The 16,791-nt window shown below is 39.2% G+C and overlaps 2 protein-coding genes across 2 annotated transcripts; both read left to right on the top strand.

Annotated features, from left to right (window-relative positions):
- The first annotated feature begins 4,271 nt into the window (after positions 1–4,271).
- On the top strand, positions 4,272–7,564 carry LOC120574889 (bone gamma-carboxyglutamate (gla) protein). The gene is made up of 4 exons (XM_039825390.1): positions 4,272–4,397; positions 4,653–4,697; positions 6,137–6,221; positions 7,192–7,564. Exons 1-4 carry the CDS (start codon positions 4,340–4,342, stop codon positions 7,292–7,294), a joined length of 291 nt encoding a protein of 96 aa, XP_039681324.1. The 5' UTR covers positions 4,272–4,339; the 3' UTR covers positions 7,295–7,564.
- Positions 7,565–12,154: 4,590 nt separating this feature from the next.
- Positions 12,155–15,277, top strand: LOC120573904 (pleckstrin homology domain-containing family F member 2-like). The gene is made up of 2 exons (XM_039823818.1): positions 12,155–12,442; positions 13,479–15,277. Exons 1-2 carry the CDS (start codon positions 12,199–12,201, stop codon positions 14,102–14,104), a joined length of 870 nt encoding a protein of 289 aa, XP_039679752.1. The 5' UTR covers positions 12,155–12,198; the 3' UTR covers positions 14,105–15,277.
- The last annotated feature ends 1,514 nt before the right edge of the window (positions 15,278–16,791 follow it).

Below are 16,791 nucleotides of genomic sequence, written 5' to 3'. Positions count from 1 at the left end.
ACATGTAACCACGATCAGCTTCGTGGGAAATTAATGAATCAATGCCACCTGTCTAGTAGCCTAAGGCTAAACATGAATTAGTAGGCCTGGCTATCGAGGTCACATGAAGATAGCACACAAGTCCACCCAGTAAAAACAGGCGGTCAATTGCCTGTTTTTACTGTGTGGACTTGTGTGCCTAGGCCCACAAAGCTCGCTACCAAATGTTGAGGCGTTTTCATCCGAGAGACGCTCTGATTGGTGGATAGGATATGGAGCAGGGGACTGACAGCAACATAACCAATCACAATATGACAGACGCTCCACTTAGCACCAACTGCAATGTTTAATTTTAAATGAATGTAGCCTACTGGCAGTCTGGCACACGTGGGTGCTCAGTATTTTCCGTGGGTGCTCGAGTTCCGGAGCACCCACGGTATCGGCGCCTAATGCTGCTGCTGCAGACAGTCACACAAACAAAGACTGCTCAGCATGCAGTAGATCTCAGCATGGCACAGTCATACTGGATGTTGGTTTTTTTCATGTTGCCACAAGGCCGCAGATGTACACAATTAAAGTTGTCCTGAGGTTGAATCCTTGAAGTTTGTCTCTGAAACGAGACAAGGCACTCAAATTGACCCAGACGGTCAAATTACACCCCATATCATACTGTCAGAACCGGTCCAGAATCTAAACATATCCAGTCAGAAAAAGCATCAAGAAAACGCAGAAGAGAAAAAGTAAAACTGACAGGACATTTTCATATCATAAATTTGGGTTCTTAAGTTTTTGCACACTGCATCAGGTACTGACAGCTTCTTTCTAATTAACCAATAAAATACAGAAAGATTTAAAAGTGGTCAAAGATTACAAAAACAGTAGCAGTGGCGAGTTGTGTTTTAATTAACATGCTCCACGCCGCTGTATGAAGCGTTCTGCCCCTTTATTGGCAAACCACCCATTTGTTTTTGTCATTTGATCCTTTTTGTCATCTTTCCACATTTTAAATCACCCTTCCACACATCTTCAAACACACTGGGTTTGTCTCTAAAAGTTGCTTCCTTTATGTAGGAAATCGCCGCGGTTTGCAATAAAAGAGAGGGCCATCGGATGAAAATCATGTTGCATAATGTGGAACGGCGGTTTTTCCATTTCAGTTTGTATTACATGCTTTTCTCTGCTGTGTGTGCACTTAGTGACCTATATGTAGAAGTGTGTGGGTTTGCTGTAAGATTCTGACCTCTCCAGGCTGCCAGCTGGCATTGCATTCCTAAGAGTTCATTCGATGTTTTCTTACTGACAGCAAGTAGTCCGCTGATGTGTTTTCACATCCTTCTACATCTCTTGATAGCGTTTATTTAAGCATTTCTTCTTCATTTCTTTTACTGCTTTTCCTTCATCCCTATATAAAAAAAAAAAAAACTGTCACCCACATTAGTTTTTTCATCACCTAATACCCACCCTTCAGCTGGCGGAGCCAGACGTTGTAAACATTCGGGGCTCAGCCCAAACCTGGGGGTTGCGTCTATTTACGGCAGCTATTTGATGTTCCAGCTATTTGCAATATTTTTCAAGCCATTTGATAATAGACTAAAAATGCCTAAAAATCTGAACATCATTTTGGAAAAACATGATAGTTGCCAAGTAAAACAATGATCCTGTAGAGCCGTGTTTCTCAAATGGGGGTACGCTTACCCCTAGAGGTAATTTGGAGTACTGCAAGGGGTACGTGAGATTTTTGCATAATCCTAATTTAAAGGTGCTGGATTGTGAAGATCCAGGATTTAGCCAAAAAATTTGAACATCGACAACTTCTCAGTCCCTCCCCCCTTTCTGCTAAAGCCCAAAACGGTATCCTAAGCCCCTCCCCCCACAAGGGAGAATGAATGCTTGTCCATGAGCAGTGAATGACACGCAGTTAGACACCCCCCCTGGCCCTGATTGGTGCATTTGAACAGGGAGCTGTGGATTTTTGCAAATTGCACTACAGGCTGTAGGTGGAGCCAGAGGAGCTGGATTTATTTTTAAATGACCTGCTCCATGTAGTTCTACTGGAACATAGGGTCAGTTTCAGCAGATATGACAGAAAGGTAGTTTTATAAGTCTTACCTAGTGCAACTTTAAAAATATGTCATGCATAGTTGCTAAAATACTTATACTTTTTAATGAATTAATTAAGTGATGGATACTAACTTTTAAATGTAACATTGAAATGTTTTACTTTTACTTATTTTCCTTACAAAAATGTTTTTCGCTGGTCTTACTTGGCTTACAAAAAAATAAAAAATCAATGGGGCTACATTATTGAAAAAAAGGTTGAAAAAGCATTGCTGCAAAGAAAACATCCTATTTTGTATCTAACTGTTCTCTAGCTGTCTTCATCATTCTGAAACCAGAACACAACACATGTTGAGGATGACTCATTTTCACTCCTGCCACCTACAAAAGGTGCAATAATTATAATAATATTACTATTTTTGAGCTTCGTCGGGTACAGTTAGTCCAGAACGCAGCAACTCAGCTTTTAACTGGGACTAAAAAGTGTGACCACGTAAGCCCAGTTCTAGCCTCGCTCCTCTGGCTTCCTGTCCATTTCAGGATTGATTTTTTTAAATTATATTGCTTGTTTTGAAGATTTTAAATGGATTGTCAATAGGGCTGCACGATATTTGCGATTATTTTGAATGATATTGCGATTGCGATATGATTTGTGATATTGGAGGGAATGATCATTCTTATATCGTTATTCTCATTGCCTTTGAAAAATATTAAAATCACAAGAATTAAAATGAGGATCTGTACCAAACAAATACATTCTCTACTTTGTAAGATAGGATTTTTAATATGAGACGTCTCTGCAGCACCAAAATACTTAATTTAGAATGGTTTCACACATATTTTGCCTTTAACTAATATTGCCCCCTACCCCTGCGATTTGAATATTGCACTAGTCCATGTGCGAATTCGATAAAATTTCAATTAATTCTGCAGCCCTAGTTGTCGACTATTTATCGGAGCTTTTACATGTCCACACACCTGTCGATGCACTGAGGTCTTCCAATCAGATTCTCCTTGATGTCCCAGATCCAGGTTAAAAAAATAAAGTTGACCGAGCCTTTTCAGTGGCAGCTCCAAACCTCTGGAATAGTTTATCTATTCATACAAGAACTGCTCGGACCGCAGTCCTTTCTTAAGACCCACTTCTATTTGTTGGCTTTGGATTCACGTTGAGATTTGACACCTTGACCTTTTTCTACTGTTGGTTATTTTGTATTGTGTATTGTTTGTGTATATATTATCCATTTGGGGTTTTTTGAGCTTGTTAAGCACTTTGGTCAACTTTGGTTGTTTTTAAACCTGCTATATACATAAATTGAACTGACAGACAGATCTCATGAAGTGGCGTATGTATGACACGCCATTTTGGCGTGTTATCAAGACACATAATAGCTTTTTAGCGTGTTTATCAACGCCGTTTGGCCTCCATTGACTTACATTACGTTGCAATTGCGTGTCAATTTACGCCGTAGCGAGTAGTATGAAAGGGCGAAAATCCGCTTAGGGAGGTTGGTCGGGGTGGAGGATGGGTCAAACAACACAGGACTTACACCCAGGAGACCGGGGATCGTGTCCCGCGTGTCACTTTTCCTAAACCCAACCGTTGCTTTCATCTTTTACTAAACCGAACCGGTTTTTCTTTTCCTAAACCCAACCTGAGCTCCAAATGCAACGTCCCATTGTCGCGTAGACATACATTACACGCAGATAGCTCATAATGCATACTGATAACATGCACCACTTGGCTTTAGAAAGTGGCGTGTATGTTTACACGAAGTCATGATATCACGTTGGAACTGAACATAAGGTAGGTTGGGAAGGAATGTGGCTTGTACAGCATTACTAATCTTCAAACCTATTTTTGTTAGAGTTCACAGTTCAATAAATGGAGATATTTCCCAGTAAGAGAACTTTTTGCTCCATTGATTTGCCAACCCAGTCAAAGAGACTGAGGGGAAATGAAAGTTTTTTTAAAACCCTAAAAGATTTGGTTCTTTTGAGAAAACATTCGGGGCTGGAGGCCCAGAAGCCACCCCCTTTGCTCCGCCCCTGCCACTCTTTGACAGTATACATTTCCTTGCTGTGTGTCCATTTATGCAAACATAAACACACATGATTTGTTGTGGAGGTGTGCATCTCTCGGGGGGGTGTGTGATACATGATTCCCTAACCAATCACATACCCATGACATAGCGAGGGCCACATGTATAAACCGAGAGGGCATTTATGTGTGTAAGAGAAAGAGAGAGAGAGAGAGAGAGAGAAGAGTGACAGAGCTGTTGAAGAAAAAAGAAGCTGAAAGATGAAGACTTTGGCCGTCCTGGTTCTCTGCTCCCTGGCTGTCGTCTGTCTGACTTCAGGTAGGAGCTGCACAACAGTATATGTTAGAAAAACTCTTTATTATAGTATGTAATTATTTCAAGTATGCATTGCTCTGCAAAGAAAAGTTTAAAAGCTGCTATTACTACTAAAGGTCTGGCAAACTGATTTGATGTTTTTTACTGGCTTAAGTAAAGACAGATAGTTGCATTAAAAGAACTGAATCACGCTTTGTGTATTGAAAATAATAAAATAAACATGAGAATTATTTATATTTTTCCCCTCATGCTTGACAGATGCCTCCACTGGCTCCCAGCCTGCTGACAACCCTGCTCAGGAGGGTAAGATCATGATTCAGCAAGATAGTTTTTGACTGTATGATCATTGTTACATTTATATATACACTGTAAAAACAAAAAAAGAAAAAGGATTAATTTTACAGAATTATTCAGTCAGATTTTTTCTGTATTTAAAAAACAAAACAAAAAAAAAACACGAAAATATCAAAAAGATTACAAATATTGACCTTGAATTTGTATGTCTATGGTAAAAGAACATGAAAAACCTGTAACTATTTTTATTTAATAGATTTTTAGAACTGTTGAATTCAACATTAATACTGTAAATACATTTCTTTAATTAGATCAAATGAGTGAGAACATTATTTTAACACACGTAAATATAAAGTTTTCATGCAAAATTCAAGCTACAACCTGTATTTTAATTATGGACAATTTATGTATTTTTACAAGAAAGCTATTTTGTTGTTTTTGGAGGCAAAGATGAATACTGAACTAGATGATTCCCAGTCTGGCTTGAATGCATCTGAGGTTTCCAGAAAAAAAAACTATCATAGCAAACATATTATTAGTTTAACATTTTGTTTAATACTAGTCGGATATCTACAATAAATGTAGAATAAAGACAGTTTAAAGCTCTAGTGCGTAGTTTCTGTCTCCCCCACCCATGAGAAATTCTAAGTAATGACAACAAAACTGTCGGTGCGTCCACATGATACACCCATATTTCTGATATAAAATTAAAAAAAAAAAATTGGAAAAGGGTTCAATTTGACCCAAGGACAACACAAGGGTTAACAAAGTTCAATGTTTTTTAAGCCAAGGACCCCTTAACTGAAATAGAGATGGATCAGGGACCCCCTACTACATATATTGTATAAAATGAAGTTGCATATTAATCTGGTCCTACAATAACTTTTAGGCAGTTAACTTTTTTTGCATATAATACTAAGCTATTCAAATAGCCTTAAAATTGTTGGCATGGTTTTATAAATCATGTTTTAATGTTAAACGCACATGTGGAACAGTCAGTCCTTTGGGATGAACTGTATCTGTGGATGGTTATCTTAGTGACTACATTACCTATTGGCCAGTAAACCTATCATCAGTGGGGATTTATATTTGCTAATAATATGTTGGAATCATGTTAAGACGTTTAAATTTTGAAAAACTTTCAAAAATTAACAATAATTTGGAGGTCCATCCCTGCAGTGACTCTGAGGACCCCCTAGGGGTCCCGGACCCCCTGTTGAAGATCCCAGCTCTAAAGCATTAAACATATATTTCACTGCATGGATTCTAATTTACAGCCAGCCTCTGGATGTTTGTTTTTTTTTCAACACAAAAAACAGTTCTGGATTTCTTCTGAGTTTCTATTTATGAGTTGGATCTTGCGCATGCATCTGATTTCGGTTGATCGATAGACATCTTGTGTATTTATGCTTTAATTTAAAAAAAGTGACTGTAACGATGATGTGCAGGTTTGTTTGTGGAGAGGGAGCAGGCCTCCGCTGTGGTGAGGCAGAAGAGAGCTGCTGGAGAGTTAACCCTGACCCAGCTGGAGAGGTATTACACATCACCTAATAGAACTATAAGATGTATCGTGAATCGGTTAAAAATGGATATAAATGTGTAAAGATTACAACCGGTTGACATAAAAAATGCATTGTGTTGCAACTTTTAAGTGTCCTAGGGCGTAATCTACTTTAGATTTCACTTGTTTAACTTCACATGTCACTACGTGATCTTAGTTTATTTATTTGAAGATATTTTTTCTATATAGTTCTATTGATGTAGGATTTGTTTTAAAACTCGTATCATTCATTTTGTATTTCATTTTTTATTTAAAATAATTTTTTTTTTTTTTTTTTTTTTTTTTTTTTTTTTTTTTTTTTTTTTTTTTTTTTTTTTTTTTTTTTCTCTCTCTTTTTTTTTTTTTCTCTCTCCCTTTTTTTTTTTTTTTTTTTTTTTTTTTTTTTTTTTTTTTTTTTTTTCTCTCAATTTTTTTTTTTTTTTTTTTTTTTTTTTTTTTTTTTTTTTTTTTTTTTTTTTTTTTTTTTTTTTTTTTTTTTTTTTTTTTTTTTTTTTTTTTTTTTTTTTTTTTTTTTTTTTTTTTTTTTTTTTTTTTTTTTTTTTTTTTTTTTTTTTTTTTTTTTTTTTTTTTTTTTTTTTTTTTTTTTTTTTTTTTTTTTCAATTTTTCAATTTACAGAGTTTTATTGGCATGAGAAGACATTTCTTATATTGCCAAAGCACATACACGACACATAATATAAATAAAAGGAAATTAACAATACCTGGCACAACATAACGTATAACATGAAAACCAACTTAAACCTAAAGTGATAAAGGCACGAGGAGTACAATGGTCCAGCCAAATAATTACACAACTTTTCTCATAATCTAGCTCTAACATATGTACATGATTACAGGAAGCTATTGATCTAGGTGGGTGTTTAGGTGTTATACGAGTGGTTGTTTACTCCTGTGTGGTGTTTCTCTCTCTCCTCCCCCCCCCCCCTCTGTCTCTCCACTCAGCCTGAGAGAAGTGTGTGAGGCCAACTTGGCTTGCGAGGACATGATGGACACGCAGGGAATCATCGCCGCCTACACCGCCTACTACGGACCCATTCCCTATTAGAAGCCAAACCGCAACGACCGATTTTCTTTGCAGTTAAGCCACTCACAAAATAAGCACGAGAATACTTTTCCAAAAAAGTGTTTCAAAGTTTTGACAAACATTAAAAAGTGAGAGATGTGGGGTTAAAGATGGAAGCAGATGTGTGAGAGGAATAACATGTGAATGTATTTTCCCATCCTGCATACAGACCTACACAATTCTCTCTATAATTCTATTATTGCTGTTTGCCTGTAGAGTAGTGCGATGACATTAAAATACACATAAATCAAACTCTGCTGTGTGTGCTCTTTTATAACCTGTGACTCTGGAACATTATCATAACATTCACTTACTAATGCAACTGCTTTGACAAGTTGTGGCCACTAGGTGTCCCTGTTGTTGAACAGAATTGAACAGAATTAAACAGAATTAAATATAGAAAGGTTTCGCTCAGAGATCTTCAACAGGGGGGACCTCAGAGTTACTGCGGTATTTGTTTTCTTTCAATACTTCAAATGTCTGAAACCATACATCAGCATGAATCAAACACTTTATTAGCAAAGATAAAGTGGTCTTTTTCGTGAAAAAAATACCACTTTGCAGCCCTTTGCTGCATGTCATTCCCCCTCTCTCTCTTCCCTTTCATTTCTAACCTGTCCTATCCAATAAAGGCCTACAAATGCCATACAAAAAAATCTTTGAAAAAAATTAAATAAAAAAATAACACACCAGCCCAACTGGAGCTCTTGTATTCTCACTTTGGCTCCACATAGAAGGCAGATACTGAAAGTGGCTTCTAAGTTTGGCTTATTCATTTCCTTTAAACATGCAACCCAACAACGAGCCTCCGCAGCACATTTTGTGTTGACTTGATTTGTTTCTTGCCTGACACGCTGCTTCTTGTGAAGTGTTTATCTGTTTTGTTGCAGCTATCAGCGGTGCAGCAAGGCTCTGTGCCAACTTGGCCTCGATGTTCCCAGCTGGAGTTTCCAGTCTGACAAGTCTATCATGGACTCAATCACAGATGATGAAACTACTTTGCTATATCCTACATTCCAGTCTCCATATCTCTGTCATTTTGGTTTTGGTTCTCTGCACAAGTGCAATAAGGACATGACAGAGATAACCGGGAAAGAAACACAGATAAGATTCACAGATCAAGACAACTGAAAATAAACAAATGAAACCCCGAGACAACAAGAAATATCATAACAATGTCTGCGTACGTGTCAGCCTATATATTAGTGGCTGTGTGAGGTAATATGAATATAAGCCATACAAATAGATTTATATAATCAATATAAAGCCATCCTAATATTGTGTTGATGTTCATATAACTGTTTATTGAGTTTTGAATTCCAGAAGATTGACACCACTATCGTGTCTTTCCAGTATGAATGTAAAGCTACAGCCAGCAGCCGGTTAGCTTAGCACAAATACTGGAAACAGCCAGGCTAGCCACTTTTCCAGTATTTGTGCTAAGCTAAGCTAACTGGCTGCCGGCGATAGCTTCATATATACAGATGACGGTGGGCTCATTCTTCTCATCTAACTCTCAGCTAGATAGTAATTAAGGGTATTTCCTAGCCTGACGTGGTCATACTCAGGTTCTAGTCAGAATATGAGTCGAGATGCTGCTCCAGTGGGCTGTGGTTATGGGGCATGTTTCAACCGAACCAGGAAAGAAAAAGCCTCTGCACTCAATTGGATAGACCTACAACCAATCACAGCAACGGAGACAGCAAAGGCAGAGGTGTCAGTTTCCGTGTCGTGCTGACGGGTGTGGTGATGTGTATCCATACGTGACCGCGGTTCTCTGTTCCTCTTTTAAAATGAATGCGCTGTCGATATCTTCTATAACAGACGCGATGGCAGCCATCTTTGTTGTAAACGAATTCAACCCAAGTGCTCTTTGGTGACGTGGTTGATTACGTTACTGTTGATCATCTGTCCATCATCGTATAAAGCCCGCCCTGACATTGATTGATTGGTCCGAACAGCTCTGGTTCGAGAATAGTTGCTCCACGACGGATCAAGTCCAGACTGAACTTCCCCGACCTCAAATGTTGTGGGCGGGGCTAAGTACGGATGGCATCCAGGCTTGGTATTTCCCAAAACATCAAACTATTCATTAACCTTCTTGACATTGATTCTAGAGATGGTTTTCAGAAATATGCTTTATTTTATATTCTGAGCAATGATTTATATATATATATATATATATATATCGAACAATGAACTGACTGGCCAAGCTTTAGTTTGTCTAGTCTTGCATTGCCAGACCTACCTCCACAGCGCTGTGGAGTAAGGTCTGGCTTCACCGCAGATACATACTATGTTTACATTGGAATAGCATCACTGTTGGCAAAGAGCATGCTGTCTGTACTTAGTTTGTTACACACACAGGGATGCGCAGCACGCAAAAGATTAAAAATAAAAATATTAAGCAAATCTGCCATCATAAAAGCAATGCTCCAAGGTCCAAATGCGCCTGGCTTTTAAAGGGAATGGGAGATGACACTCTGGTTTATTGCATGTTACGCCCAAAACACACCTATGAATTAATGAAGACACTAAGTACAACCCTTTAGAACCATGCGCCCGGCACACAGAACCTCTTTTCCACTGCCAAACTAGCAAAAGTGGATTCTTAAGCGTTCATTATACTCACCAGTCCAGGCCTATCGCGCGACAGTGTGACGTCATGGGAGCGCCGTAACTATTTATACTTGCACGTGGTGGTCGTGACACTAGTTGCAGTCTTCTCCTGAACAGAGGTGAGGAAACTGGACTGGAGGAACTGAGGAAAGGCTACCAACTTTGCTATTTCTACGGACTAGAAGAAGAAAAAAAACAACAGCAGAACTGGCAGCAGCATTAATGTCAATGTCAACAGTGGCTAAGATGATATAGGAGTGAATGGATGAAGAACAGCTGCTTTTGAGCCTGCTTGCAGAGAAACGAAGAAAAAGAAGGTGGAATGTTGGTCCTTTGAATAACGCCAGACATAAATATGGTGAGTTCAATATCCTTGTGAAACAAATGAGGATGATAGACGAAGAGAAGCACTTTGAATACTTCAGAATGCCTGCACAACGAATCGATGACCTACTTGGTCAGATCAAGCCTTTCATTCACCATAAAATAACTCATCTTAACCCAGGAAGTTTACAAGAGAGAACTCGTCCATGCTTCCTGTTTCCGCTTTGTCGTGCACCGCTGAAAAAAAATAGAGTGGTGCACGACCTGGTGCCGGGAACAGCGATTATAAAAAGGCCTTTACACGCCCTAAAGGCCCTGTGCCAGGCGATCCACACCATGCTCTTATAGTAATTGTGCGTAGTTTCTGTCTCTGCCATGAGGAATTCTAAGTAATGACAACAAAACTGTTGTCACGTCCACATGACACAAGCCTTCTGTGATCACCCACCACCCCCACCCCTCCTCCACGCAGTTGCTAGTAGCCAAGGAGGACTCGGAGGATTTAAAAAACATGATGGACTCTTCAGAAGAGGTAACTATCTTCTGAACATACTGTAGTCATACTGAGAAATCCAGAGAGAGTTGTGTGGAGCTGATAGTCTTAATTAGCTTTGTTACAACTCATTTGGCAACGGCATGACTGTAACGGACGTTCATTCATATCAAAAAGTTACGCACTAAAGCTTTAAAAGCCCATTTCTGTGAATGTGTTAACTGGCTACCAACATGGGACAATCTAACGTCTAATGCTTCAACAATCCACTCAACTAACTTTCTGCACTCAAAGCAAAGTCTGTGAGGCCAAGGCCATCAAAATGACGTATTTGAATCTCATAATTAAATACAAAATGAGGGGAAAACTGCAAAAAGGAACCCCTCCCCTTCCAATAGGCTGGCTACGGGCCAGTGGTGTAGTCTACGTGATACGCAGGTATACGCAGTATACTCACTAAGAAAGCTCCAGGATTTCCATACCCACTTAACAATGCTCGATGACATGCAACAACATAGCCTACTTTCCATTATATTTTTGATATATTTTGAATTGTCATCTGTGTTTTTATTCTTCGTATAGGCTAAATAAAGGGATTTCTGCCGTAAATTGGTGAATAAAAGTGTATCCGAATACAGGAAATGATGTTGTTGATGCTCAAAACTTCCCTGGGGGAGGACAACCCACACCACCACCACCAAAAGCATATACATACACAGTGCAGTATATCCACTACAATACATTAGACCAGTGTTTCTCAAATCGGAGTAGTGTACCCCTAGGGGTAGGCTCCTTTGGAGGACTGCAGGGGGTATGTAAGATTTTTTGTAAAATGTTTTTCAGTTCCAAGGTTTTGTCGCTGTTTTTGAAGTTTGTCACCTTTTTTTGAAGGTTTTGTCGTTTGTTTTGACCTAATCTTGCCTTTTTGCCAGTTTTTTTCGGCTTTTTTCAAAGTTTTTGTAATTTCTTTCGAAGTTTGTCGCTTTTTGGATTTTTTTGTCGCCCTAGTGTTGCCTTCCTGCTTCCGACTGTGTTTTTTTTTTTTAATCAAACATAATTGTGTCTTTTCCCAAGTCTTTTCGCCTTTTTCATCAACATTTAAATGTTTTCTAGGTACAATCTATCGCTGACATGCTGTATTCTTCCTCTTTACATATAGACTTGGACTTTTTTTTCTACCAAAAATTATTCGCGCTGGTTAGGGGTACATGGCTTAAAAAAAACTGTTCAAAGGGGGAACATTATTGAAAAAAGCTTGAGAACCACTGCATTAGACTAGGCTACACCACTGCTACGGGCCTATAAATAGAATTCTAAATAATATGCTTCAACATGCCCCACACCTCTCTAACGTGTTTATCTTCAATCTCACCTCGGGACTCCCACTGCGTCATCAGAAAACCAGCCTTTATAAGAGGCCTGCCGCCGTAGCTCATGTTAGGTCTCCAGCATGGCCACGTTAACGTTTGAGAGGGAGAACCGGGAGCGCATCCAGGCCGTGGAGAATTCCTTTGGTCCAGCAGGGACGCCCCTATCCATTCCGGGTCGGGTTCTGATGGGAGAGGGCCGTCTGATGAAGCAGGGGCGTCGGAAGCCCGAGCCGAAGGATTTCTTCCTCTTCAACGATGTGCTGGTGTACGGCAGCGTCTTCCTCAACGGCCGCTGGCACAGAAAGCAGAAAGTGGTCCCTCTAGGTGAGAAACCCGTCTCTGCTTCTCTTGATCCTGATCTGGGAATCCCTGTTGTAATGGAACGAAGTAGGCTAGCCTACAAATACTTTGTTATTGGACTTCATTTTCACGTATCTGTGTTTTACTTCATTAGGCTATTTATATTTCTGGGAATTTTCACTTTTACTCCACTACATATTCTAAATAAAATGTATACTTTTACTCCACTACATTTCCCCTAAGTATCTTCGTTAATCGTCACTTACAAAAAATGTTTTTGTACGTTGGAGTGACATTTTTTTTTTTAATTCTGTTTCTGTTTTTCTCTTCATTGATGTCATACATTGAATTTAATGTTTAAGAAGGTGTGGTGACACTGAATATGAAAGGAAAGACACGATAAAGTTCGGAAAATGGCAATTGTAATACATCCTGGTGCATCTCTTCTTTTTTTTTTTTATACAAGGTTAAGGTTTAATTGTGCACTGCCCCTGTATGAATACAATCATATTCCATTCCATCCAGTCAGACAGAAAATGTCCTCTAAAGAGAAGGATCATGATCAAACTAAAATGTGTATCTATAGCTCTATACAAGCTATAGAGACAAAGTAGTTGTTATTGCTTTGGTCTTACCTTTGTACGACTTTGCATTCATGTGCAGAAGTTCCAAGATACCTGCTACAGCATTACAATGGACGTAAATGGAATTTCATATTCATATACCACTTAAACTACTTTCAACTGAGCAAACAGTTCTGTAGATTATATATATATTTTTAAACTGTTTCACAGACTGTTGTGGAATTATTTTTGAGTTTGAACAAACTCAAAAACACCTCTAAATGAAATAGCGTTCACCTTCATTTTATGGATGCCGCTAAAGAAGTTGGGATTTGTTGATTTGTTGTTCATTTAACTGCATTCAACTCTAATGTGTGCCTATAATCTGGTTGTGCAGAAATGGCAAGTTCACGGGTAGGAAAGCACATGAAATTGACAAGCATTTTGACTATACCATATAGTTTATTTTTAATATGCCATCTTCACTGTCATTTCAGAGGACATCCAGTTAGAGGACATGGAGGATGGTGAGCTACTGAAAAACCAATGGCTGATGCGTACACCACGCAAATCCTTTTATGTGTCTGCCTCTTCAAGCAAGGAGAAGCGGGCCTGGATGGAGCACATCCAAGACTGCCAGTCAAACCTGCTGCAGGGCGGCAGCAGCCAACCAGGTTCCACCTTTGCTGTTACCTGGATCCCCGACAAGGCCGCCTATAAATGCATGCGCTGCTTAGACAAGTTCACTGCGACCAAGCGTCGACATCACTGTCGAAAATGTGGCTTTTTGGTCTGCAAAGCATGCTCCAAGCATCGAGCCGTGATAGACCACATTCACCCCACAAAGAGGCTGAGGGTGTGCGGCCTCTGCTACATTAGGAATGAGAAAGATGAACAGTCTCGCGTGAGGGGAGACAGCACTGAAAAGAGTAGCTCAGAGGAGGACGATGAGGCAGCATCCAGCGAAGAGAAGGAGGAAGAGGAGGAGGAGGAGACGAAGCCGAGCTACGATTCCAGCAGCTGGCTGGATGGGACGGGCACCTATGTTTACCCGAGGCCGATGCATGAGCGGGCCCCAGTGCAACATAACCACAACAACACTGCCACAGTCTCCCAGACGTAGTCTCACATTGCCAGACCTATCGCCACAGTGATGGAGAATGCTCTGGCTGCACTGCCTATCTATTCTCAGATATTATTACTTTTTAACCAATCATAATCACTGATAGCAAGAGGAGAGGGACATCCGGCGTGTGAAAGACACATCCGATGTCAGCGCTGTGGTAAAATCTTAAAACTCAGTGACATTATGATGGGAGATGGTGTCAGACTGTAGTCTTTTCAAAGTCTTGTCAGAGTCTTCTAGCGTATGGTAGGCATTACTCACTAGCGACTTTATTTCTAAAAAGTAGTTAGCAACATATTATGTGACTTTAGACCATCAGGAAAAAAGTAAGATATATTATATTGTATATTTCAATCAATTTTTAGTATCAAATCATAACAAGAGTTATCTCAAGACACTTTACAGATAGAGTAGGTCTGGACCACACTATAATTTACAAAGACCCAACAATTTCCCACGAGCTAGCATTTGGTGCAACAGTGGTGAGGCAAAACTTCCTTTAGGCAGAAACCTAGACAGACCCAGGCTCTTTGTGGGCGGCATCTGTCACTGCCGGTTTAGATACAGACACTAATACAGATAGAGAAATATGATTCAGAATAATTATAGCAGTTGGAGTGATGAAAAGTGGCACTTATGTTTATTATATTGTAATTCATTCCCATGCATGCAGTTCGGAGTAATCACAGTCCACGGCTCTTCTGCCAAAAGCACAGGGTCTCTCTCACTCCTCTTGCGGTGTGAGAAACAGGCAGTCGGCCAGCACAGCCACTGAACTTGCTAGCTACGTTCATCGGAAAAGAGTTGGCAACGCTGGACTACTCAGATGTAACTGACGTTTACCATCATTTAGCATCATTAAGTATTGTATTTAACAATGAATTGAGTATTGCCTTAAAAAGTAGTTTCAAAGTTATCCTTAAAAATGAAATTGTGTGTTGTATTTGCACGGGCCACCATGCACTTTTTACACTGGAGACTTCAAGTCAAAAATCACATTTATCTTCTCCGAGTGTTATTGTTATTTGATGTCAGGGGATGTTGAGAACAGTTTATTTAGGGCCTTGGTTAGGGCCACTGTTTACATATAAAAAAAAACATTTGTTCATATGCGCTCTTTCATTTTGCTTTGAAAATGATTTTAAAACAATAAAGCTCAAAACAGCTGAAGGATTTGTGTCTGTGTTGATTTGAGCAGTGAGAGTCATGCTGGGACATGTTATTTTTTCTTCTTTTCCAAAGTCTTTTAGGTCACTCTTCATGACAGTAGCATCCCATACTCTTTGCAGCTAGCAAGCTCAACAACTGCTATCACAGTTAGCTCCTGTTCGCTAGAGCAGTGTTTCTCAAATGGGGGTACGTGTACCCCTAGGGGTACTTTTGGGGGCTGCAGGGGGTTCCTCTTTATGTAGAATTTTTTTTTTCTACCGAAAATGTGACATTTGTGTCGGCTTCTTTGGACCTAATCTATCCTTCCTTCTACTGTCCTACTTTTTACAAGTTTCTCGCTTTTTTCTTCTTATGTCACGGTTTTTGATACTATTTTGACCTATTCTTGCCTTACTTCCTTACTTCTTTCTACCGTCTTTTTTCAAGTTTTTGTCTCTTTTTCTCATTAGCATTTAAATGTTTTTTTCCGTTACAAGGATGTTCAGTAAATCTATCGCTGACAGCGCTGTACCGTTCCTCTTTATATACACTTTCTTTTCTGCTGAAAATGATAAGCGCTGGTCAGGGGGTACTTGGCTTAAAGAAACAATTCAAAAGGGATACATTATTGAAAAAAGTTTGAGAACCACTGAGCTAGAGCAACAGCTATGTCAGTCATTCTAAATCAACTGCGTAGCTGCTGCTATATTAGAAATAAAAACTAATATATGTGGTTGCTCAAGCTAGCAAGAGCTAGCTATTAATGCTAACAAAGATTCACTTTGATGCTGAGTAATATCTCACAAGCCGGCCTAGCTAGCTAGGTAGCATGAGTAGCCTTGTTAAGCTAAGGCTAAATAGCTAGGTAAAGTTTAGTTACTGTGTCTGTTTATTTACAACAGCAACCTGTAGTTGGCTGATTCAGAACAATGTTGGCGTTGATGTTGCTCTAGCTAACAGTGGTGGCTAAAGTCTTGTAGCAGTTTAGCTTAGTTTAGATTAGCTGAAGAGACACAGGGGTGACAGTCGACAACATAACGGTCATGAAAAGTGACGTAATGAAATAAAATGTGTCATTATGAAACATGGCATTATGGGGAAAAAACTGCCATGAAATGTGTCTTCGGGGAAGATGATATAACAAAATAAAAACAGACTTGAGATAAAATGTCTACAAATCAACAAAATTGATATCCAATCAAATTAAATTATAAAAATGAATGATGAAATAACCTTTTAACCCTTGTGTGGTCCTTCGGGTCCCAGTGACCCGAAGGACAACACAAGGATTATGTACTTCCCTTTACTTTGTTGAGAATTGCTCTCTAAACCCTGTTTCTTGTAAAGTAAGTAAGTAAAGTTTATTTCTAGAACACATTTAAACACAGTTTAAGCTGGCCAAAATGCTGTACAAACAAGAACTAAGGTGCTGTATTAACCCTTGTTTAGAGAGCAATTCTCAACAAAGTAAACGGAAGTACATAATCCTTGTGTTGTCCTTCGGGTCACTGGGACCCGAAGGACAACACAAGGGT

This window comes from Perca fluviatilis, chromosome 15 (genome assembly GCF_010015445.1).
Source record: "Perca fluviatilis chromosome 15, GENO_Pfluv_1.0, whole genome shotgun sequence".
Taxonomy (NCBI): Eukaryota; Metazoa; Chordata; class Actinopteri; order Perciformes; family Percidae; genus Perca; species Perca fluviatilis.
Note: the sequence above shows the minus strand (reverse complement) of the source record. Positions and strands in the feature narration are given on the sequence as shown.

What these genes read in the sequence shown, in the direction of transcription:
- LOC120573904 (XM_039823818.1), top strand. Translation starts at nt 12,199, where the DNA reads ATGGCCACGTTAACGTTTGAGAGGGAGAACCGGGAGCGCATCCAGGCC. An exon ending in GCAGAAAGTGGTCCCTCTAG is followed by an intron (nt 12,443 to 13,478) that starts GTGAGAAACCCG and finishes CTGTCATTTCAG; the next exon opens with AGGACATCCAGTTAGAGGAC.
- LOC120574889 (XM_039825390.1), top strand. Translation starts at nt 4,340, where the DNA reads ATGAAGACTTTGGCCGTCCTGGTTCTCTGCTCCCTGGCTGTCGTCTGT. An exon ending in TGTCGTCTGTCTGACTTCAG is followed by an intron (nt 4,398 to 4,652) that starts GTAGGAGCTGCA and finishes CATGCTTGACAG; the next exon opens with ATGCCTCCACTGGCTCCCAG. An exon ending in TGACAACCCTGCTCAGGAGG is followed by an intron (nt 4,698 to 6,136) that starts GTAAGATCATGA and finishes GATGATGTGCAG; the next exon opens with GTTTGTTTGTGGAGAGGGAG.